General features: G+C 46.6%; 3 protein-coding genes across 3 annotated transcripts in view; 2 read left to right on the top strand and 1 right to left on the bottom strand.

Annotated features, from left to right (window-relative positions):
• The window catches only part of LOC309521938 (uncharacterized protein), a 149,417-nt gene that overhangs the window by 65,055 nt on the left and 59,726 nt on the right, over positions 1-24,636 (top strand). The gene's annotated exons all lie outside the window — the stretch shown is intronic.
• On the top strand, positions 736-21,189 carry LOC309522077 (thioredoxin). Its single transcript, XM_082205293.1, has 5 exons — positions 736-896; positions 13,900-14,004; positions 16,485-16,544; positions 18,211-18,276; positions 20,756-21,189. Exons 1-5 carry the CDS (start codon positions 792-794, stop codon positions 20,816-20,818), a joined length of 399 nt encoding a protein of 132 aa, XP_082061419.1. The 5' UTR covers positions 736-791; the 3' UTR covers positions 20,819-21,189.
• PTGR1 (prostaglandin reductase 1) overlaps positions 21,026-24,636 on the bottom strand; it is a 25,748-nt gene continuing 22,137 nt past the window's right edge. Inside the window, exons 9-10 of the mRNA XM_082205138.1 lie at positions 23,410-23,528; positions 21,026-21,850 (exon numbers count right to left, since the gene is read on the bottom strand). Of these exons, the coding sequence (XP_082061264.1) occupies positions 21,740-21,850; positions 23,410-23,528 (230 nt within the window). The 3' untranslated portion in view covers positions 21,026-21,739. The remainder of the gene's footprint in view (positions 21,851-23,409; positions 23,529-24,636) is intronic.

The following is a 24,636-nucleotide window of genomic DNA, read 5'->3' as shown; positions in this document are numbered from 1 at the left end:
GCAACACTGAGCAAACGCGCATCCAGGATCGTGTGCGCCCACCTACTCGAGAGCAGCATCTCGTTCCACATTTGCTCCTTGGGCATAAAGCTAGGACTCAGAGGCGGGCAGAACCTCAGCTAGTTAAGTATTTTTTATTGATTTACTTTGATTGGGGGGCAGTTGCCTCCATCCCGTGCCTTCCCCTTGGCTACGCCTTGGGCACGTTTTGGAACTACCTTGCCGCTGATTCCAATGATCCCGGCATTGCAGGGGGGTTAGACTAGACTCTACCATTCTATGATCTCGGTGGGGGCTCACTTCTAAGCAACATAGGACTGTCGGCTTGGACCTGGGGGTGCCATGGCCCTGGCACCGAAATTTGTGGGTGCCCGACCCCCCTTCAGATTTTATTTTATTTTTTACCTTTGGGGTTTTTTTGCACATAGTATGTACGGGCTGCAAAAAATCTTTAAATAAATAAATAAGGCGTGTCCCTTTTATTTATTCTCCCTGTTTTCCCCAACCCCAACCCGCCTTTGGGAAAAGGAGAGCGGGGGAGGGGAAAGAGGGGGAATTCCCCCCCTCTCCCCCGCATCAGAAGCCCAGGGACTTCCCTGGAGGGCGGGGCAGAGGAGGAGGAGGAGATAGGGAAAGGCAGGAAACTCCGCGCCTGCGCACGAGCGAGCCAGCCAACCCTCCCCCCCTCGTGTCCCCCTCCTCCCACCGCGGAGCCCCGCGCGCCTGCGCAGCCTCCTCCTCCTCCCCTCCTTCCTCCGGACTGGGCTGTCCGCCCTGCGATACATAAGGCAATGCAGGGAGGCGGCGCTATGGAAAGAGCCGCTGCAGCCGCCGCCGAGAAGTCGCAGGAACCGCCGGAAGGACGCGCAAAGATGGTGAAGACCGTGGGCAGCCTGGTAAGGGTCTTCCCCCTTGCATTGGGGGGCGGCTTTCCCAGGCCAAGGCCCGGGAAGGAGTAAGGACCACCGCCGGGGGAGAAGCGCGCGTGCAAAATCCCGGGGTTGCAACATTTGCAGCTGCCGACCCCTAACTCCTCCGCCCTCCCCTTAAGGGACCTGATCTGACCCCCCCAACCCCGGGGGGGGGCTGCAGAGGTGCCAACTTGAATGAAATATTTGGGGGGCCCTTACCCATGGGCGTAGCCAAGGGGGGGGGCAGGGGACAGCTGAACCCCCCAACACAATCCAATAAAAAATACTTAACTAACTGTGGTTCTGCTCCACAGTCTGCTCAACCCCCCCCCCCGAATCCTGGCTACGCCCATGGGACCCCCACAAGTATGGAGTAGCTAGGATTTATATGGGGGGCAGCTATCCAAGGTGCCACTGGGCGGTGAGTTAAGTATTTTTATTTATTGGGGGGGGGAGCAGCTGCCCCTCCAACCCGGCAACGCCCATGGGCCCAGGTAAGCCCTGTAGTCTGGCATAACCGGATAGCAAGGCGCGCACCAGTTTGAATGGCAATGCCCGTTAACTTGGGGGGGGGGCCTCCGGCCCCTACAATATTTTATTGGGGAGGGGCTGAAGGGACCTTGGCCCCCTAGGAGTTGGCTCCTTGCCTCTTATCTAGTGTGGAAAAGATCCTTTGGGTGCCTGTTGCATTCTTAGTTCCTTGCGCTTAAAAATAAATAAATACATGCAGGGCTTTTACGCTGGTGGTGGCTTTGCAGGGGTCAGGAAGAGGCGCTTCTAACTTCCTGAAGTGCCCCTTCTTCTTCTTCTTTTTCTTCTTCCACCGGCCGCCTCCTCTCCCTGCCTGGCATTGCGGCTGCCTCTGCCACCCGGAAAACCTGCCCCAGAGGCTCATTGGGGTTGCATCAGCATCTGCTTCCGCATGTGCCAGTTAAGAGGAGCATTGGGGCATGGGAGCCAGGGCTTTTGTCTGCTTCCATTCCCTCTTCTCCTTGCCTGCATCGTCTCAGAGCCCCTTCCTAGCTCTGTGTACAGGGGCTCCTCCTTCTCTGCTTGCTGAGAAAACAACCATGGCAGCCCCCAGCACTTTTCCTCCTCCGACTTCTGCCTGGATCCGCCTGATTAAACTCTTTCGCAGGCTGGCTACCTAGAAAGGACACTTTGCCCCCCCCCCCAGTGGAAGGAGTGGCGGCAGGTACAATCGCCTCCTTGCCGTGGAGAGTTAAGAATCTTGCGGCACAACTCTGCCCATGTGTAAAGTCTGCCGCCGACCAAAGTGTGGTCCTCTTGAGACGGCAGCTTTTCTGGCAACTCCCCATTTCCGACTCCCGCTTTGAACATCAAGAGTTTTTGCCAAGCTCTTATCTGAGCTGCGGCCGCCTCTTTGCCTAGCTGAGGCCTTGTTGTTTGGAGAGTTGTGCCCCACTGCCCCGGCGAAGGGCCTCTTGTGTTCTTGCTGTTCTGGATTTTCCTGCGGCAGACTTTAATGGCTGCTGCGAACGGTTGCAGCAGCAGCAGCGTGGGCACAGAGGGAGGAGGCAAATGGCAGGAGGAGCGACGGCGGTTGCAGCCAAAAAAACGACAATTGCTGTAATAAGCCGCTGCAGAGACACACACTCTCTCTCTGACAAGCTCCTGCATTTTAAGAGATTCCTGGCTGCCCCTTTTTTAAAAAAAGGATTCCATCCCTCGTTTCCTTTACCTGACGGGAAGCTTGTGTTAATTGCAGAGGGAGAGATGCTTGCTGCCTTCGCCATCCTTCAGTCCTCTTAGTCGTGCTCAATCCTCTGTAACCCCATGAACCAGAGCATGTGTTGGAATTTCTCCTCAAAACTTCTGATTTTGTCCACAGAGTGTTAATGGCAAAATACTGGAGTGGGTTGCCAGTTCCTTCTAAAGCTTGCTACCTTATAATTCTATGATTCTTGTAGCATAGTATTCTCCTCTGTTGTTTACATAAACTGCTCATGTGCTAGTGCCCTATGTCCTGGGGATGTGGCTGCTAGTGCCCCCCCTCCCCCTGTGCTCAGCTGTGCTCAGCCGTAGGAAGGCTTAAATTTTCCTGGACTACAGAAACATCCAGCGCCATTGTCAAGCAGGGCACTGCTGCACACTCAAAGATGTCTGTACTGAGAACTAGGAAATAAGTTTTCTCTTTAATGACAACATAATGTTCCACTCCGGCGGGAAGGTAAACGGCGTTTCTGTGCGCTGCTCTGGTTCGCCAGAAGCAACTTAGTCTTGCTGGCCACATGACCCGGAAAAACTGTCTGCGGACAAACGCTGGCTCCCTCGGCCTATAGAGCGAGATGAGCGCCGCAACCGCAGAGTTGTCCACGACTGGACTTAACGGTCAGGGGTCCCTTTACCTTTAATGTTAGCAAGTTGGTGAGTTGCTGTTAGGATACAAGTTTCTTCCAATTTAGAGGGTGTGTGTTAGATATGTACTGGAACATACAGTGGTACCTCTGGTTACGTATTTAATTCGTTCCGGAGGTCCGTTCTTAACCTGAAGCACCACTTTAGCTAATGGGGCCTCCCGCTGCCACCGCGCCACCAGAGCACAATTTCTGTTCTCATCCTGAAGCAAAGTTCTTAACCCGAGGTATTATTTCTGGGTTAGCGGAGTCTGTAACCTGAAGCATATGTAACCCGAGGTACCACTGTAGTTATAAACAACTATTCAAATGCATTGTTTCCTGTGATTTGGGAAGGAGACAAAACATTCTTGCTTTATTCCTCAATCGTATCGGTGACCAGTTGTATGCTTCTTGACATTTGCTGAATGTGGTTGTGTGGCTTTGCTCATTTGGGAAGGAAAACTACTGCTTGGAAAAAATTAGTTGGTGTGAGCCTAACCCATGTTTTTCTCTTTCTCTTTTTTAAGCCTTCACGGCTTCTCCTTCTCCATCCCCACAATTCATGCTCTACTATCTCTTGTATTCCTCTTTCTAGCATCCCTTCCCTGGCCTAGGCGGAAAAGTAGAAATGTGGCTAGCTTTCTAATCCTGATGTGCCCTAGGCATGAAACTGAAAGGATGACCTGCTTTTGTTTCTTCCACCCTCAGCAGAGATTTCCGGTAGCCACCCCAGTGTCTGAGAAATGACTCACAGTGGCACAGGGAAGTTTTTCTCGGGCTGGTTTCATCTGCTCACATTGAGACATAAAGGGTTGTCTTGGGTTAGCAGTGCTTAAACGCTGCTTTGGGAGAAGAGGGCTGGAGTGTTAAAGGGAAATGCCAGAAGGCAACAAAACTAAAATCATCTGCTTCTTAAAACAACAAGAAAAACAAAACTTGCATTTTGTAGAGATCTTTCTCTCCCCTCCCTCCTTCCAGTGTTAAGCCTGTTGTGACTTTGTATGGTAGGCCAGTCCTTTCAAGGTGGGATTGATTACAAAAGATGCAGCCAGGGAACTTATTGCTGTCAGATGACAGCTGAACTTCCTGGCTTCCCCTTTAACAAGACATTGACTTGTTACAGGCTAAAGTTATGGAAGTCCCCCAGTGTCTGTGGGTGCGTTCATTGGAATTTAGCAAGAATCCAGCCCCAGATCTGGATTTTCTGCCTCTTCATAGAGTGTTCCTGGAAGATGTTTGCTCTGTAACTTATAAGATCTAGTCCATTGCTGAGCTGTAATCTCCTAACCTATAGCTTGACTCTTTCTCTCTACTGTGATCTTTAGGTTATTGCCACTTGAGCTCTTCTCAGTCATGTTGAATTGTTTTTGCTGGCCTCTTAGTATAGTTGAAACATAAGGGTATTCCTTCTCCTCTCATCCCCTTTATGTAAATACAGTCAAACCTTGGTTCCTGAACACTTCCGTTTTGGAACGTTTTGGCTCCTGAACGCCGAAAACCTGGAAGTAAATGCTCCGGTTTTCAAACTTTTTGGGAAGTCGAACGTCCGACGCGGCTTCCACTTGAGTGCAGGAAGCTCCTGCAACCAATTGGAAGCCGCTCCTCTGTTGTCGAACATTTCGGAAGCCAAATGGGCTTCCGGAACGGATTACGTTAGACGGCCAAGGTTAGACTGTACAGGGAGACTGTAATCGTAAGCACTTACTAGGAAATTAGTATGACTGATCACAGTGGGACTCGCTTCTGAGAAAACATGTCCAGCTTGTGCTGCCATACGGCATACAGACTATCCTTTCTCATTCTGTTTCCTTGCTGGAAATGCTCTTCTAACTCTCCACTGGATTGCTTTTTCAGTATCCCTTAAATTTGGTGCCGTGCTTGAATCTAGCCGTCTTGCTATCCAGTGAGGCATTGCTGCTACTTTATTCCTTTATGTGACCTGCAGTGCTAGAAACTCAGATTTACAAGCTAGGCGCCAAATGGCTCCTTAAACCAAGGTTGCAGTTGCCAGAACAGAATGTCTAGTTGCCGTTTGGGGGCAAGACGACTCTAAAGTTTTATTTTCCAAATGATGGATTGACCGGGATTGATAGATTTCTGCCTAGTTCAGAACCTTGAGCTGGGTTAAGAACTCTGAGAACTTTCTTTCCTTAAGCCACTTGATCCAGGAAGAGTCTGCAAATCTATTGGCCTGTTCCAACCTCTTTCTTAATGACGACATGGACCATTCATAATGTAGGAATAAACAGCACCCATTCAAGTTGAAACCCCATCCCCATTAAAACAAAAAGTTTGCAGGAATCCAAAAAAGGTACATGTCACCAGGCCACGTTGGACCGCATTCACACCTGTGCGAAGAGGCCCCGAGGTCTCGTTGGTGCAATGTGTGAAAAGACGTTAGCTTCCTCAGGCAAACTTGTGCTTTGTAAAAACAGAAGTCACAGTTTCTGTTTTGCAAGCTGTAACACAAAACAGCGTAACTCTGGGAAGTCCAGAATGCCAGTTTTGAATGAAACACCGTGCGGCAAATTGAGATGAGGCAAATCGGTCCCAGTTTCACAGTGTGCAGCAGAAGCCGCAAGTGTCCTAAAAATAATCGCTGTGGTGCCATCCAGTTTCACCATGAGAATAATACCTTGGATATTGAGATCCCACGAGAGCAGTGATAGAAACTCAGATATATAAGCTAGGCACAAAATGGCTCCATAAACCAAGGTTGCAGTTGCCTAAACGGAATCCCTAATTGCCATTTTTGGGCAAGACGGCTCTAAAGTTTTATTTTCCAAATGATGGACTGACTGGGGTTGATTCTCAGTTAAGCATCTGTCTAGTTCAGATGAAAACCTTGGGCTTGGAGAGCTGCAAGAAGGAAAGTCCCTTGATCCAGAGACAGGCCACATATAAATTAGCCTATTCCGACCTCTTTTTCTTAATTGTGACATGGACCATTCATAAAATCGGAATATGCTTCACAACGGTGAGCAGGGCAGTGGGACGGGGCAAGTGAAGACAAGCTACAACCATTCATTGCACCATCGTTCACTGCTCCTGCTCAGGCTGCACAGAAAAAGCGTTTTGGTTCCTGAAATTCATTCCGATTGTGAAGATAAAATGTAACTGATAGAATTCTACAGGATGGGGTGTTAGTGTGTAAAAACAGTCCAGATCCAATGATCCTCAGGCATGCACTTCCAGATGGTGGAGATGCCATCCTGGTGCCCATCATCATGGTCACAAGTGGCTGACGGCCAGCTGCAAAATGCACTTGGCTAATTTTGAACACTGGTAACCCGAAATGGTTACCAAAAGGGACATGGGTGGTGCTGAGGGTCAAACCACAGCGTCTAGGACTTGCTGATCAGAAGGTCGGTAGTTCGAATCCCCGCGACGGGGTGAGCTCCCGTTGCTTGGTCCCTGCTCCTGCCCACCTAGCAGTTTGAAAGCACGTTGTGCAAGTAGATAAATAGGTACCGCTCCGGCGGGAAGGTAAATGGCGTTTCCGTGCGCTGCTCTGGTTCGCCAGAAGTGGCTTAGTCATGCTGGCTACATGACCCGGAAGCTGTACGCCGGCTCCCTTGGCCATAAAACGAGATGAGCACCACAACCCCAGAGTCCGCGACTGGACCCAACGGCCAGGGGTCCTTTAACCCGAAATGGCAGCATCCCTATGTGCCGCACTTCTGCCATCTGTTTAAGAGTGATTTGAATCTTTAGCTTGTCTTTTTCATCTCCTCTCCAATTATAAGAGCTGTGGACTTGTACTGTCTTCATCTAAATTTGGGGGAATGCTGTTTATTTAATAAATAGTAAACAATAGCTCTATTTAATGAACACCATCCTCTTTAAATGCCACTTAGGTTAAGCATCACTTAAGTTAAAGCCTGGGTTATTCCACAATGCCCATATGCCCCCCTCCTATATGATTATCATTGTGAGCTTTGCAGATATATATTTATACCTTGGCTAATAGGAAGATCTGCTGATCAAGTACCATGTTATTAATGCTGCAACCCGACTGCCTCTTGATTAAACTGGCCTGTAATTTGTGGGCGAGCATCTATTAGTTTAGACTTCAGAAGAAGCTTTCTCTGAACAGCAACTTAACATGGAAATGTGGATTAAGCTTATTAGGAGTAGACTGTTGCCTTGTCATTAGGAACAGACTGCTTGCTGCCTTGTATGGCACAAAGGGAATTTGAGAGATACTGTTGGGACTGCTTGGCCATTCATTGGTGACCTTCACAGGTTGATTTTTCTGCCAAGGCAGCTTAAAATGCTAAAACAAACAAATGATGTGAACTGTAATGCGGGTTGAGTCATAGATGGCAGTCTTTTATGTTTCTGACTAACATCTCTTCAGTGGCTGTGGGAGGAAAGGGCTCTCTCACTTTAACAATTGGGTGACGCCTTGAGAGGGCCTTCTTGAATTCCTAAGTCAGTGTGGTTTAATGGACTTGTCTGACGGCTCATTCAGCTATTGTGGCTGGTGCACATGCTTCTGATGGCTCTAGGGAGCTATAGAGCTCGATCGCTGGTCCCTCTAATGTATTGTCTACATCAGGGGTGACCAACTCCCAAGAGACTGCGATCTACTTACAGAATTAAAAACTGGCAGCGATCTACCCCCATTTGGGGGGGGGGGTTCAGGTCATAGTTCTTGAGGTTTTTTTAGGGAAGAGGAAAGCTCTGGTTTTAAGGGTTTTGGGGAAAACAGGAACAGCAACTCACCAACAAATCGCTGGGGAAACAACCTCACTCAGTAAACTCCATCTTCCGTTCTGCAGATGGAGGGCAGGGCAAAGGGGCTGGGCTAAAAACGATTTTAGCAACGCTAAGGAAAGGGACCCTGCGATCGACCGCTATTTACCAAAACCTCCCGGGGATCTACCAGTAGATTGCGATCGACCTGTTGGACGTCCCTGGTCTACATTAATTTGCAGCAGCCCCCCAGGATTTCAGATGGGACCAGTGCTTGAAATTGGACACATTTTGCACCTGGGTATCAACCACTAGCAACCGAGTAAGGATGTCTGGGTGCCAATATGGCGCCTGAGGTCTCCTCCATCTGGAGGCAGTGTTAGAAACGCAGATATATAAACTAGGTGCCAAATAGCTCCTTAAACCAAGGTTACAGTCACCGAAACAGAATCTCTAGTTGCCATTTGGGGGCAAGACGGCTCCAGTGTCTTATTTTTCGAAGGATGGACTGACTGGGATTGATTCTCAGCTAAACATCTGGCTAGTTCAGAGGACAACCTTGAGCCAGGTTAAGAACTTTGAGAACTTCAAAAAGAACAGTCACTTGATCCAGGGGCAGCCCACATTATTGGCCTATTCTGATCTCTTTTTCTGAATGGTGACACGGACCATTCATAACGTAGGAGTGTTCTTCACAACTGTGAGCAAGGCAGTGGGATGGGGTAAGGGAAGATAAGTGACAACAAATAGCTATAGCACTGCTCCTGCTCAGGCTGTACAGAAAAAGCATTTTAGTTCCTGAAATTCATTCTGATTGTGCAGTTAAAATATAACTGATAGAATTCTACAGGATGAGGTATTGATGTATGAAAACGGTCTGGGTCCAATTATTCCCAGGCATTCACCTCCAGATGGTAGAGATGCTATCCTGGTGCCCAGGCACCTTCACTTGGCTGACAGCCAGCTGCAAAATGTGCCTGGCGCCTGGCTAATTTCGAACACTGTCTGAAGGTACCTGCTTGGGGGATCCCTGGATCTTGACTGTTTTCACAAAGGATTCTACAGGATGGGGGAATTCTAGCTGCTGTGTTTTATCTGCAAAATCAGAATGAATTTCTGGAACCAAAAGTACTGAAAAATACGACTTTTGAGCCGCCTGGCCCAAAAATGGCAACTAGGCATTCAGTTTTGGCGACTGTAACCCTGGTTTAAGGAGCCATTTGCTGCCCAGCTTGTATATCTTAGTTTCTAACACTGGGTGGGGCATTCCTGGTACAGTGGTACCTCAGGTTAAGTACTTAATTCCTTCTGGAGGTCCATACTTAACCTGAAACTGTTCTTAAGCTGAAGCACCACTTTAGCTAATGGGGCCTCCTGCTGCTGCCGCGCCACCAGAGCGTGATTTCTGTTCTCATCCTGAAGCAAAGTTCTGAACCTGAAGCACTATTTCTGGGTTAGAGGCGTGTGTAACCTGAAGTGTATGTAACCTGAGATACCACTGTACTACAGAGCTGCCAAGTATTGTGTGTGGAACCTTCTGCCTGCACATCAAATGCTCCACTTCTAAGCTTGAGGACCTTTCTGTCTCAATATCTTGGATGGCGGTATCCTATATCCTTGCCCATAGGAGTCCAGCTCCTTTTGTGTTTCGAATACGCTGTGAGATACCTCCTCCTTAAAGAGCAAAACCTTTCAACTCTGCTTATTCTTAGCACTTGTTACATTGTTCTATCTCGGAAATGGCTACAAAATATTTGGGCAGGTTCCCTTTTTTTGGCTTTGAAAACTGTGCTTGGACTTGGGTTTATTTGTCCAAGATAGCTGCGTGTATGCCATTTTCAAAAAAAACCATCCTTTTTTGAAATGGATGTTCTCAAAACTTCTTAGTATAAGGCATTCTTTTTTATAATGTGGATACACAATGTTCAGCCAGCAACAAAATGGTGCATGCCAGGGGTGCATTGCAGCTGAGATTTCATAATCTTTAATGGCAAAGTTGGCTGGGGTGAGAATGTTATTTCCTTTGTCTTGAATACACTCTGAATATAATGTCCAAAGGGGAATGCAGCAGTTTCTTAGACTCGGGCTCTCTCTTCCCTCCCCAACCCCTAATTTTCTTTCCAATTTGCTTGACTGCATTTGGAGTTGCTGAATTTCTTAAGACTTGACTGCAAGCCAAGGCCATCGCCGTAGGCACGGACCTATCTTTGATTCTAGCGCAGTGGTTCTCCAGACAGCTTGGTCCAAATTCATACACAGTACAATTCCAGGAAGGTTATTTTGCAAAAGTTCACTGAGTGCAATAGTTGGGCACCCAGACTTCTTCACTTGGTTCCAGGTGGCTGATAACCGGGTGCAAAATACGCCAGGTGAATTTTGAACACTGCTTAAAACTTACTATAAAGAGACATGAAAAAGGAATGGTGTACATGTTCTCTGTTTTAAATGATGTAAAGTTGGGCAAGGCCTTACGTTACTGAAAACAGTTTTAAAATGTACTGAATTTTGGTACAGTGGTACCTCGGGTTAAGTACTTAATTCGTTCCGGAGGTCTGTACTTAACCTGAAACTGTTCTTAACCTGAAGCACCACTTTAGCTAATGGGGCCTCCTGCTGCCGCTGCCGCACCGCCGGAGCACAATTTCTGTTCTCATCCTGAAGCAAAGTTCTTAACCTGAAGCACTATTTCTGGGTTAGCAGAGTCTGTAACCTGAAGCGTATGTAACCTGAGGTACCACTGTATATCCAAAGAGCTGTGCATTCCTTATACTCTTCCAAAGGGATAGTCATCTAGGGTACAAAGTGCACCTGCAACTTTGAAACGGCCCTGTTTGATAGCTAGTTGTATTTTTGGTCACGCTACTGGTTGTGCGGGTTTTTCTTCCGGCTGTAGAAAAGTTTCCATGGATGAACGCAGTGAAAACATTCCAACTCTCAGTGCATGGCTTGTGGACCGCATTGTCCAGCAGGGCAACTCAGCCCCGTCAGTAGATCTTCATTCTTAATTCCACCCCTGTATATGTTGTTGCAGCCTGCCTTGATTTGGGTTGCAACCCCATCGTGGGTCTTGACTGAAGAGTCAATGGCTTGCACTCACCCACTCCTCCTCCTCCTCCTCCTCCTCCTCCTGTTGTGCTGCACTACTAACCAGTGTTAGAAACTGGGATAGAAAAGCTAGGAGCCCAATGGCTCCTGGAACCTGGGTTGTGGGTGCCAAAACAGAATGTCTAGTCGACATTTTGGGGGGCGTTCGGCAACACTTTTTATTACCTTGATAAGCATGAAGTAATACACAGTTCACATAAAGTGATACATTGTTAATATCCTTAACGTATTGCCTATCCTTAACATATACAGTGGTACCTCAGGTTAAGTACTTAATTCGTTCCGGAGGTCCGTACTTAACCTGAAACTGTTCTTAACCTGAAGCACCACTTTAGCTAATGGGGCCTCCTGCTGCTGCTGCGCCGCTGGAGCACAATTTCTGTTCTCATCCTGAAGCAAAGTTCTTAACCTGAAGCAATATTTTTGGGTTAGTGGAATCTGTAACCTGAAGTGTATGTAACCCGAGGTACCACTGTACTCGGGAGCTTCAAATCACATACATTTCAGTCATCCTGGAGGGTCAGCCAGGCTCCAAAAATGGCACCCAGGCCTTTTGAGGAGCTCGCAAATGGAGAATCTTTAGGCGCAAAATGCACCTGGCGCCCTGTTAATTTCGAACCCTGCTACTAACCCAGCACCAGGTGAAGGGAGAGTTTCAGAAAGCATGGGATTCACCCCTCAGCTTCCCTTGTTTAAATGTGCCGATCTTGGCTACTAGCCGAGTTCACCGGACACGTGGCTGGAGGCATGGGCTGCGTTGATATGCCACGTTCCCCTCCATTAGTTGTGCTACTTTCTGGCTAGTAGCGATTCCAGGAAGATGAAATTATTCAGGCCTCGCTGACTGCGGGGAAATGGTTTTGGAGCTGTCCACCAAGGTAATGGAAATTGATATTGACATAAGATACATTCAAAGAAGCATGCCAACTTCAAAGTGCATGCACTTATGTCGGCCCTGGGGAATGCAACCCAAAACCTTCCAGTGAGTTCTCAAAATCTAACTTGAAAGCTGCATTCCCTGGGCAAAGGTTGCGGAGATGCGGAAGGCTGCACTCAAAGGCTGCGTTCAGTGTCTTTTCTTACAGCTTGTTCTGCAGAGAGATCTTTGCACCCAGTGTTAGAAACTCAGGTATATAACCTAGGCGCCAAATGGCTCCTTAAACCAAGGTCACAGTCGCCAAAACGGAATGCCTAGTCGCCATTTTGGGGCAAAGCGGCTCTAAAGTCTTATTTTTCAAATGGTGGACTGGCTATCAGTTAAGCATCTGGCTAGTTCACAGAACGACCTTGAGCTAGGTTAAGAACTTGGAGACCTTGAAAAAAGTCCCTTGATCTGGGGACAATCCCCATATCTATTGGCCTCTTCCAACCTCTTTCTTAATGGTAACACGTTCATGTTGTTGTTGTTGTTTAGTCATTTAGTCGTGTCTGACTCTTCGTGACCCCATGGACCAGAGCACGCCAGGCACTCCTGTCTTCCACTGCCTCCCGCAGCTTGGTCAAACTCATGCTGGTAGCTTCGAGAACACTGTCCAACCATCTCATCCTCTGTCGTCCCCTTCTCCTTGTGCCCTCAATCTTTCCCAACATCAGGGTCTTTTTCAGAGAGTCTTCTCTTCTCATGAGGTGGCCAAAGTATTGGAGCCTCAGCTTCAGAATCTGTCCTTCCAGTGAGCACTCAGGGCTGATTTCCTTCAGAATGGATAGGTTTGATCTTCTTGCAGTCCATGGGACTCTCAAAAGTCTCCTCCAGCACCATAATTCAAAAGCATCAATTCTTCGGCAATCAGCCTTCTTTATGGACCAGCTCTCACTTCCATACATCACTACTGGGAAAACCATAGCTTTAACTATACGGACCTTTGTTGGCAAGGTGATGTCTCTGCTTTTTAAGATGCGAGAATATTCTTCACAACTGTGAGGAGGGCAATAGCAAGTGAAGCCAAGCAACAACCATTAAATATAATGTTTAATTATCCTGCACAGAAACAGCTTTTCGGCTCCAGAAATTCATTCTGAAACCTGGAAAACCTGAACACCCACTGCCATTCAGTGAGAAATATACTGGATGGAGCCCTGATCTGGCTCAGTGTAAGGCCGTTCCCTAAGGATGTAAACAACCACTTGGTTATGGCCTGTAAGGATGGCCTCCCAGGGCACCTGTGGGCTTAGTAACTTCCATGGATTGCAAAGCTCGGAACAAATTGATGTGGTTAAAGGTTGGCACAAAGTGTTCTCGTGCGGCAACTGCGTGGTGACATGGGTTTGCAATGCTTGCCTGCTCTCAACAGATGTGCTTCCTGCTTCCTCAGCTTGTAGCCGGCATTCCATACTGTTGCTCTTTTTATCAGGCTCTGGGGGGATCTGAATGCAGACCACCCCTCTGGAAGGCACTTTCCAAAAGGCAGCATAGAAACGAGTCTTCGGTGCGGCTGTTTTGTTTATTTGCTTTTTGCAGCACTTCCAAATCTCTTTCTTCATCGTGGGAGGGGGGGGCAGGTATGGACCTTGGGACAGGCTGTTTCAGTTTTGGATTCTGCCTTTGAAAAAGTGCTTCATAAACAGAGTTGCGTCTTTTTGTGTAGAAGGGGCGCCTGAATTACCGTATTTTTCGCTCTATAACACGCACCCGATCATAACGCGCACATAGTTTTTAGAGGAGGAAAATCCGTAGGCATGCCACCCGTAGGCATTCCCTCCATAACACACACAGACATTTCCCCTTACTTTTTAGGAGGAAAAAAGTGAGTGTTATGGTGCAAAAAATATGGTAATTGAAACTGCCCCTATAAACTGGTTTCTCTCTCTTCTCTCACCCTGCCCAGACGGAATTTCAGGCAGAATTGACAAATGCTGGTGGAAAGCTCATAGTCGTCGACTTCTCTGCCACATGGTGTGGACCATGCAAAATGATCAAGCCGTTCTTCCACGTAAGTAAGCTCCTCTGAGTCTATGGGCTGAATAAAAATCAATGAACTTTTTAAAAAAAATAAAATCAGATTTTTAAAAAATTAAATCAGATTTTTAAAATAAAATGCTTTTGGAGCAAAAATCTTTCTAAAGATAGCTTTCTATTTAAGTTACATTATAGTCCATTAAGGGACGCGGGTGGCGCTGTGGGTAAAAGCCTCAGCGCCTAGGGCTTGCCGATCGAAAGGTCGGCGGTTCGAATCCCCGCGGCGGGGTGCGCTCCCGCTGCTCGGTCCCAGCGCCTGCCAACCTAGCAGTTCGAAAGCACCTCCGGGTGCAAGTAGATAAATAGGTACCGCTTACCAGCGGGAAGGTAAACGGCGTTCCGTGTGCTGCGCTGGCTCGCCAGATGCAGCTTGTCACGCTGGCCACGTGACCCGGAAGTGTCTCCGGACAGCGCTGGCCCCCGGCCTATAGATGTGAGATGGGCGCACAAACCCCAGAGTCTGTCAAGACTGGCCCGTTCGGGCAGGGGTACCTTTACCTTTACCTATAGTCCATTAAAGGCTGTTCATCAGGAAATAAGGATTTGTTTTAAGTTTTTCATGTGTACTAAAACTCAAAAATAAAACAAAATGCTTTAAATCAAGTCTTCCTGACTAGTGATTTAAATCGATTTGATTTAAATCAAATCCACCCTGAATGTCTAGCTGTCATTTTTGGGCAAGAGGGCTCTAAAGTTTTACTTTTCAAATGGTGGACTGACTATCATTTAAACATCTGGCTAGATCAGATGTGCCAAGCTTAAGGCAGGTTAAGAGCTTAGAGAACCTGGAGAAAAGTCCCTTGCTACAGGGAAAGTCCCCATATCTATTGGCCTGTTCCTACCTCTTTTTCTTAATGGTGACATGAACCATTCATAATGTAGGAATATTCTTCACAACTGTGAGCACTGCAGTGGGACATGGTAGGTGGAGACAAGTGACAACAGTGAGCTATCACATTGTTCACTGCTCCTGCTCAGGCTGCACAGAAACAGCATTTTGCTTCCAGAAATTCATTCTGGTTGTGCAGATAAAATATAACCGATTGTATTCTACAGGAAGGGATATGAGTGTGTGAAAAGATCCACAGAATGTGGAGATGTCACATGCCATCATGGCGCCCAGGCATCTTCAATGGCCCTGGTGCCTGGCTAATTTCGAACCCTGAATAGTGCTCCTATACATTTTTAAGATGGGACACTTTAATTTCCTCCCTGCCATCCCAGCACAACAGGAGATGAGACCATTTCATAGAATCATAGAGTTGGAAGAGACCACAAGGGCCATCGAGTCCAACCCCCTGCCAAGCAGGAAACACCATCAGAGCACTCCTGACATATGGTTGTCAAGCCTCTGCTTAAAGACCTCCAAAGTAGGAGACTCCACCACACTCCTTGGCAGCAAATTCCACTGTCGAACAGCTCTTACTGTCAGGAAGTTCTTCCTAATGTTTAGGTGGAATCTTCTTTCTTGTAGTTTGGATCCATTGCTCCGTGTCCGCTTCTCTGGAGCAGCAGAAAACAACCTTTCTCCCTCCTCTATGTGACATCCTTTTATATATTTGAACATGGCTATCATATCACCTCTTAACCTCTTCTTTCATCGTCTTCTTCCCCTTGGTAGTTGCCAATCACTTCCTTTTTGCCTGCAGACCAGACTTTGCATCTTGCTCATCATGGTAGGCTGGGAAAGAGACGCCTGGAACGTGACTGACGACTAGAATTTGTGGGAGAAACCATGGTTGTCTTAGCTCATGAGCTTGTGTGGATGAGGGATACTTGCAAATTGACATTGGTCCTGCTCAACAGCCTCAAACATCAAGAGGGTGGACTCTTGAATTGTCCCCTCAGCTTCCTTTTGGCTTTCCCGTAGCCCATGAACCATGAGGAGAAGAGAGCAGAGCAATAGAGGTTGTGCCCACTGATTCAGCTGCTTGCCCTAGCTGCCAGGGAACGAGAATGACCCATGGCCAAAGTGGAAGGCTCCCAAAGATGAACCTTGTCCAGCCTCTTGAAGGATCCTCTACGCAACATGTCAACTCCTTTTATGCTCAGATTTGACCCCATCATCTCTGCCATTTGCTTGGGGGTGGCTAACGGGGGCTTCCATGTACGAGAGAGTAGATAACTCAATGCTGGAAGGGAAGCTACAGGGAACCAGGCAGAGGGTCTTCTCGGTAGCGCCGCCCTCCCTGTAGAACACCCTACTGTCAGATGGCAAGGAGATGAAGAACACAACTTTTAGAAGACATCTGAAGGCAGCCCTGTTTCAGGAAGGTTTTTAATGTTTGACATTTTATGTTTTTCTATGTGCTGGAAGCTGCCCAGAGTGGTTGGGACAACCCAACCAACTGGGCATGGTATATTATTTTTATTATTATTATTTATTAATAATAATAAATAATAACCTCTCTCCTCCTCTCTAGTATAACCCTCTCTCCTTTCTTTACCCAACAGAGTCTTCTCGAAAAGTATCCGGATGTAGTGTTTATTGAAATCGACGTGGATGATGCTCAGGTAAATTCTAGAGTGTGGCTGTCAAACTAGAAGAGTGTGTGTGTGTGTGTGTGTGTGTGAGAGAGAGAGAGAGAGAGAGAGAGAGAGAGAGAGAGAGAGAGAAAGAAAGAGAGAGAGAGAGAAAGCTGTAGCTATGTATTTTAAGGACTTGTTTCTTGGGGAAACTCTCGCACTTTGCAGAGGGTTCTGGACAATGTCCTGCTAGGAGGCAGAGTGGTACTCAGACTTCGTTGCCAAGTATTCAGCTTGGGACTAGGACCACCGGAAGCATGGTCTCACCCCTTTTAGACCGACTGGATCACTGCGATCTGCGGAAGGGTCCTCTTGCAGATGCCCATCTTATCAAGAGGTCTGTTCTGCGCAACACAGGGATCAGCCTTTAGTGCTCTGACACCCAAACTTCAGAATTCCCTCTCCTTGAACACTCAACGGGCTCTGCCTCTTTTGTCTTTTCGGCGCCTGCAGAAGACCTTCCTCTGTCAACAAGTTGTTTCAGTTGTGGCCTTTCCCTGGTCTGTGTTGGGAATGCTTTTAGGATATATCATTGTTTAGTCACGTGTTGTTTGCCACCCTGGTCTCCTTTGGGAGAAAGGGTGTCATATATGTTTAACGAACAACCCCAGGCTTCACCAGAACAAACTGAAAACAGCTTCATGCTATCGCAATCCCAGAAATAAGGATGGAACTATGTAAAGGTGAACCTGGGCTTTTAAAACGGCTTGAAATGCAGAATTTCTTTTGCCAAGGAGCCCTGGGAATTTGTAGCTTGGCCAGTGCTGACCATTCCATTCTCAAGCTTTGGCTTCACAGAACTAAACTTCCCAGGCAAGAGGGAATTTACTGTTTAAACTGGCTTCTTTTTTTGGGGGGGTGGATATTAAAATGGTATAGAACTTTAGAATAAATATTGGCTATTCCTCCATTAGCCTAAGGGCAGGCAAGCATGACATTGTGCAATTGGAACATTGCTGTTCCATAGTTTTTATTCCCCTATGGCTAAGAGAAATGCAAACGGGCGACTTATGCATAATCTGGTTTGCCTTGGTGCAGGCAAATTGAGCTGCAGCTTTCTTGCCTTGCCTTGTGGAAAATATCCCTGTTTCACCTTATTCTTCTCATGTCGTTACACTGCTGTTTCTATGGGGATATACGCTCGGTATTTATCCCTCCTGTTATACAAAAATCTCCAAATGGGTCCGAACTTCAATGTCTAAAACTCCTGGTAGAGGACAAGGATCCAGAGATCACGCTAAGGGTGGCCAAATTCTGTGCGACTGCCATAAAACTTAGGGAACAAGCTGTAACTACCAAAACGATTAAGGTTTTAAATGACAATTTTAGGTTATATTTTAGTGATCAAGATTTGATATATATATTTTAACTGTCGCTATACCTGAATTGTTTCTGTTATACCCAATTGCAATTCAATGTATTCCTGTTGAGTTTTATGATTTTCCTGATATTGTAAGTGAGCCGGAACTGGTCTGTGACCGTAATAATAAAATTCATTCATACCTGTTATTCTTCTCCTTCCCTCCCTCTCCTCTCCTCTCCCCCTCCCCCTCGAATCTTTACAAGTGGTTCAGCTTCTTTTCAGCTTTTCCTGATCTTGGGTACCAACTCCTGTGCTCAACCTAATACAGATAACCTCTTTCATCTCCTCTAGGATGTTGCCGCTCACTGTGACGTCAAGTGCATGCCAACATTCCAGTTCTACAAGAACAATCAAAAGGTATGTGTAGTCCCACATTTCCAGCAAAACATCATGTGGGGGGGCTGTGGGACGCCACCTCCAGAATTATTATTTTTGGGTGGGGAAGGGAGGCACTATATTCAGTTGTTGGGGGTCTTGTGAGGCGTCCCTCTTGGCTCAACCTACCTGGATTTCTGCCCTCCCTACCCAACACTCCGTACCAGGTTGTATATACAGTGGTGCCTTGCTTCTCAAACTTAATCCGTTCCGGGAGTCCGTTCGACTCCCGAAACATTTCGAAAACCAAGACACAGCTTCCGATTGGCTACAGGAGCTCCCTGCACGCAGTCAGGAAGCTGCGGAAGCCGTGTCGGCTGTTTGGCTTCCGAAAAGTGCTCGCAAACCGGAACACTCGCTTCCGGGTTTGTGGCATTTGGGAGCCGATTTCTTTGGGAGCCAAGCCGTTCGGGAAACAAGGTACCACTGTATACAGTGACACACACCTGGTGGCAAAGGGATAATAATGATGATGATGATGATGATGATAATAATAATAAATTTATTATTTATACCCCGCCCATCTGGCTGGGCTTCCCCAGCCACTCTGGGTGGCTTCCAAAAAAAATTAAAATACTATAATGCATCAAACATTAAAAGCTTCCCTAAACAGGGCTGCCTTCAGATGTCTTCTAAAAGTCTGGTAGTTGTCGTTCTCTTTGACATCTGGTGGGAGGGCGTTCCACAGGCAAGGCGCCACTACCAAGAAGGCCCTCTGCCTGGTTCCCTGTAACTTGGCTTCTCACAGTGAGGGAACTGCCAGAAGGCCTTCGGTGCTGGATCTCAGTGTCCGGGTGGAACGATGGGGGTGGAGATCTATCTATTTATCCTTCAGATATACTGGGATGAGGCCATTTGGGGCTTTAAAGGTCAGCACCAACACTTTGAATTGTGCTCAGAAATATACTGGGAGCCAATGCAGGTCTTTCAAGGCCGCGTTCTGGATTAGTTGTAGTTTCCGAGTCACCTTCAAAGGTAGCCCCACGTAGAGTGCATTGCAGTAATCCAAGCGGGAGATAACCAGAGCATGCACACCTCTGGCGAGGCAGTCCGTGGGCAGATAGGGTCTCAGCCTGCGTACCAGATGGAGCTGGTAGACAGCTGCCCTGGACACAGGATTAACCTGCGCCTCCATGGACAGCTGTGAGTCCAAAATGACTCCCAGGCTGCACACCTGGTCCTTCAGGGGGGCAGTTACCCCATTCAGGACCAGGGAATGCCTGTTGAGTCTACCTCTGAGGCTTCAGGCGCCAGATTTCATCATGTGCATCGCTTGTTAGGTTATGGGTAGCAGTGGCTGTGGCCGGGGGAATACTGCAATTCAAAATTAGCCAGGCGCATTTGTGACTGGCGGGGGTCCCATTTCTGCCACGTGGGGATCTCTGGGTGCCATGCTGGCGACAGACAACTCCACCTGGCTGGTCCCTCCAGCTTTCTTGAGCAGGTAAGTAGAAAAGCTTATTTATTTCATTTATAGCCCCTCCTCAGTTAATCCCTGCAACAACCCGTGAGGTGGGTTAAAAGGCTGCGACTAGCTCCAAGGTCACGCAGTGAGCTTCAGGACGGAATGGAGATTTGAACCCTGGTCCCCCAGGTCCTGGTCTGACACTCTAACCACTAAACCACACTGCCTCCCTAGAAGACTTCTGCTCTGGGGAAGCTTTATAAATTAAGCAGATAAATAAATAAATAAATGGGGGAAAGCAAAATGTTCCTTAGAGAACGATCTGAAATATTTTCCTTGAAGCTTGAATTTGTTTTATTCCAGATTTAGAGATTTTTCCTTTAAAATATAAAGCAGCGTAGAAATGAGGAATAATGATAAAATCTTGCTGATTAAAAGGAACATTTGTTTTTGGTGATGGAACCTTGGTTTAAGGTGCCATATATATGTGTGTGGGATGCTATTAGGGGTTTATAGAGAAAAGTACAAAACTTCCTCTTTTTTTGTCCAAACTGAAACTTATCTAAATGCAATAAAAACAAAGAGGAGGAGGAGAAAGGAGTAAAGAAAAATATTTAATTAAAAAAAAAAGATTAAGAGGGAGAAAATAAAATTCAGAAGGGACTTCCGATTCTTCTGTCTGCTATATGTAAACAACATTCACTTCTTCTACTCCAATAGAACACCCATCAATTAGCCTTATATGTTTGAGTTTCTAACACTTCACAAGTAATCGCAAAAGTGGAATTCTGAGGTTAGGATGAATGACAGAGAGAGAGGCTGGAAACTGAGAATGAAGCTGCTAAGAAACCTGTGTCTGGTGACTTCTGTCTGGAACGGGAGAAAATTACAATCGTCTTGACATGAAAAGCACGCATCTTTTGAGTGTCCATAAACTATAAGTGTTAGCAAGTGTGCATTTCTGTGTGACTTTGAATGTTCTCAATTTGTCTGCTTTGTTACTTCAAAAGTGATGGTTTGAAAGAAAGGCCTGAACTTGGAATTCCTGTATTTCAGGTGCATGAATTCTCTGGAGCAAACAAAGAGAAGCTGGAAGAAACCATCAAGAATCTAAAGTAACCTAACCCACAGATTCCTAAATCATAAAAAAGTGCTGACTGTTAAATTATAGCCTTTTCTACATAATGAACTGATCAAGTTAGATCATGTATCCAAATACACTTTTGACTCGTTGGCCTGTAAATGAGAAGAATAAAAATGTATAAAACGGGTGTCGCTGATTCATATCTTGTGGCTTCGCTGTTAAAAAACACAATACAACAAGCGTCAGCTATGTATTCCTTTATTGCAGCTGTCAGTAAGAAAGTAAGCAAATTTAGAAGAAAGCAGAGTTTAAAACTTAAGGAAAACAACCTTGTTGGGGGTTAGTTTTACATTGAGCTGAATGCATGGCGCCAAAATATTTATGGGTATGTTTAACGGGTGGTAGCTATTTTTTGTTTTGTTTTTAAGGGCTCAAAACAATTGTAAGCTGCCCTCAACCAAGACCCCTTTCCTGTATGGACAACATGTAATCAATATGTTGGTTTACCTAAATCATTTTTATTTCAAAATACCCACACATTAAAAGAATAGCATTTTTATGCAGTGAAGGGTAGAAATCCAGCATTAATTTTGTAACCACTATGGATTGGAAGGAGGGTGTTTTTGAGCATCCTTATGGGGGCAATAAAATCTCCCCCCCCCCCCCGCTCATACCAGATGTTTTCTAGAAGAAAAATGGTTGCAGGCTTGTAAGGTAATAAAAGGACAGAGGATTCTTCACATGCCTCTACCACTCCTTAAAACTGGACATCCTACTTACTGCAAATCTTTCCCAACACCTAACCCTTGGAGTACACGGGCTCAGGCTTTCAGCATATTCGTGTTACGCAAGCAACAGGAGCAAACTGGCATGTTTATGAATGAGATTTTGGCAGTTAAAAGAGGGAGTAGTCATTTATTGCGCTGAATTTCGTGCCAGAGTAAGCCGCGTGCCCATCAGACTTTTAGGATCGCCTTCCCAGTGTTTTCTCCTTTGAGCATTCCCATGAATGCTGCCGGCATGTTTTCAAAGCCCTGGGTGACGTGTTCTTGGCACTTAATTTTCCCCTGTACGAAACAAAAAAATGGGTTTTAGATTTCAGTTTGTTTCTAAACAATCCGTGAAAAAGTTTCCACTTTAATTTGCTGTATCAGGGTGGGGGCACTGAGCCAGGTTAATACAGTGGTGCCTCGCAAGACGAAAAGAATCCGTTCTGTGATTCTCTTCGTCTAGCGGTTTTTTCGTCTTGCGAAGCAAGCCCATTGACGGATTAGCACTATTAGTGCTATTAGCGCCTTTTAGCAGCTTATCTGCTGATCGGATCAGCTGATAAGCGGCCTAGCAGCTTAGAAAAGGGGGGGATGGGAAAAAACCAGCAGGAACGCGCAAGACATTGTCGTCTTGCGAAGCAAGCCCATAGGAGATTCGTTTTGCGAAGCACCTCCAAAACGAAAAACCCTTTCGTCTAGCGGGTTTTCCGTCTTGCGAGGCATTCGTCTTGCGGGGCACCACTGTAATAATAATAATTATACCCCGCCCTTCTGGCTGGGTTTCCCCAGCCACTCTGGGCGGCTCCCAACAGAACACTAAAAACAGAATAAAACTTCAAAAAGGTTTTTTCTTCTTCTAAAAGTCAGATAGTTGTTTACTTCCTTGTCATCTGATGGGCGGGCGTTCCACAGGGCAGGCGCCACCACCGAGAAGGCCCTCTACCTGTTTCCCTGTAACCTGCCTTCTCGCAGTGAGGAAACCACCAGAAGGCCCTCGGAGGTGGACCTCAGTGTCTGGGCAGAACGATGGGGGTGGAGACGCTCCTTCAGGTATACAAATGCCCAGCTGCCCCACTTTTCACCTGGGGTAGCACAGACACTCCCAACCCTCACTCTCATTGGGGGGGGGGTTCTTTTTATCTCCAACTGTTGTAGGCTCTTACCGCTCATGGCAGCCAAAAAACTTACTTCCCTTCCCCACCAAAAAATTGTATTTCAGTCCGGTATGGGGTGATGGCACCTTGGTTCTCATGGTGACCCCTGAATTAGGCTGAAGCCCAGAGGGAAACCCCTCTTTGGGGTCGACCTTCCATGTTTTCCCAGTTTGACTTTAAGTTGTTTTACAGCAGGAATGTACAGTGGTACCTCGGGTTACATACGCTTCAGGTTACACACTCTGCTAACCCAGAAATAGTGCTTCAGGTTAAGAACTTTGCTTCGGGATGAGAACAGAAATTGTGCTCCGGCGGCGTGGAAGCAGCAGGAGGCCCAATTAGCTAAAGTGGTGCTTCAGGTTAATAACAGTTTCAGGTTAAGAACGGACCTCCGGAACAAATTAAGTACTTAACCTGAGGTACTACTGTATACACTTCCAGGTTTGCCATGACCGTAACCCGAAGATCCCGTATGTAGAGGGATCTGTGAGAGATTCGCTGTCCCAAGAGTTTCAAAAATTACGAAACCTCTATCACAATATGGACTTCAAACTGGTTTTGGATGATATACCGCCCAGCCCTAACACACATCATGATTCATGATATATTGCCAGGTTATAAATTATGAGACCAATATCACAATACGGACTTGGGTCAAGCTTCACAATTCTAAGGTCCAAAGACAACACAGAACAAACTTACCTCTGTGACCCATTTCAACAGTGCCGTCATACCTTCCTCTCTCCTGTCCGCCCAGCGCTGGACGACAAACCCTTCCATGCGCAGCTCCTTTAGGATCATCATAAGCTGCATATAAGGTCCTGGAAGAGACATGAGGGAAAAGGGTTAGTGAAATTTCCACGCTACAGGCAGTTTTCACCAGCTTTAGCTTCATGTTAGAATTGTACAGTTGGAAGGGACATCGGACATCATTTATTCCAACCCCCCAAACTCAGCGCAGGGTGCAAATACTAGTCATGGCTCAGTGGCGGAGTTATCTTGCGGGGTCAATGCCTGGCGTCTCCAGGTAAAGGTAAAGGGACCCCTAACCATTAGGTCCAGTCACGGCCGACTCTGGGGTTGCGGCGCTCATCTTGCTTTATTGGCCAAGGGAGCCGGCATGACTAAGCTGCTTCTGGCAAAACCAGAGCAGCGCACGGAAATGCCTTTTACCTTCCCGCCGGAGCGGTACCTATTTATCTACTTGCACTTTGACGTGCTTTTGAACTGTTAGGTTGGCAGGAGCTGGGACCGAGCAACGGGAGCTCACCCCGTCACGGGGATTCGAACCGCTAACCTTCTGATCCACAAGTCCTAGGCTCTGTGGTTTAACCCACAGCGATTTTTAACCGAGGTTTCTAGGCCCAATACTCTATTTCATTACATCCCAGCGGCTGAAAGGAGTAACCGTGGATGCCAATCGCAAACCAGTGATTAGCAAATTTCGCTACTGCTTCCAAGTGCTTTGCAAGAGGAATGGTGAGCTGACTTGTACCAACGGTCCCAATGACTTCAGAAGACTAGGAGTGTTTGGAAACTGCGGCAGGGAAGAGGGGGGAGCCAGTTAACTCAACTAGAAGCCAACTAGAAGCCCGAGTTTCAATTGCTCAACTGTGCTACTACGATAAGGGGGAATGCTGAAATTATTTTCAAAGCAGCAGCAAGTGGTTTCTTTTTATATATATATAAATTTTTATTAATTTTTCAACTTACCTTTTTCAACAGTAATTAAACATACTTTCATTTCTTACACCATTTTTTTTTACTTCCACCAATCACATCTGACAATTTCCCCATCTAATCACTTAATATACATTTCTTACTTCCACTATTACATTTAACTCTCAAAACTAGCACCTCTCTTCTTTCTCCTCTTTGCAATATTTCATATATTTCTCCTTACAAAACGTCTAGTCCTGCTAGCGTAAT

The sequence above is a fragment of the Podarcis vaucheri genome (assembly GCF_965113315.1).
Source record: "Podarcis vaucheri genome assembly, chromosome: 17".
Classification (NCBI taxonomy): domain Eukaryota; kingdom Metazoa; phylum Chordata; class Lepidosauria; order Squamata; family Lacertidae; genus Podarcis; species Podarcis vaucheri.
The sequence above is the reverse complement of the archived record's forward strand: the minus strand, read 5'-3'. Positions and strand labels throughout refer to the sequence as shown.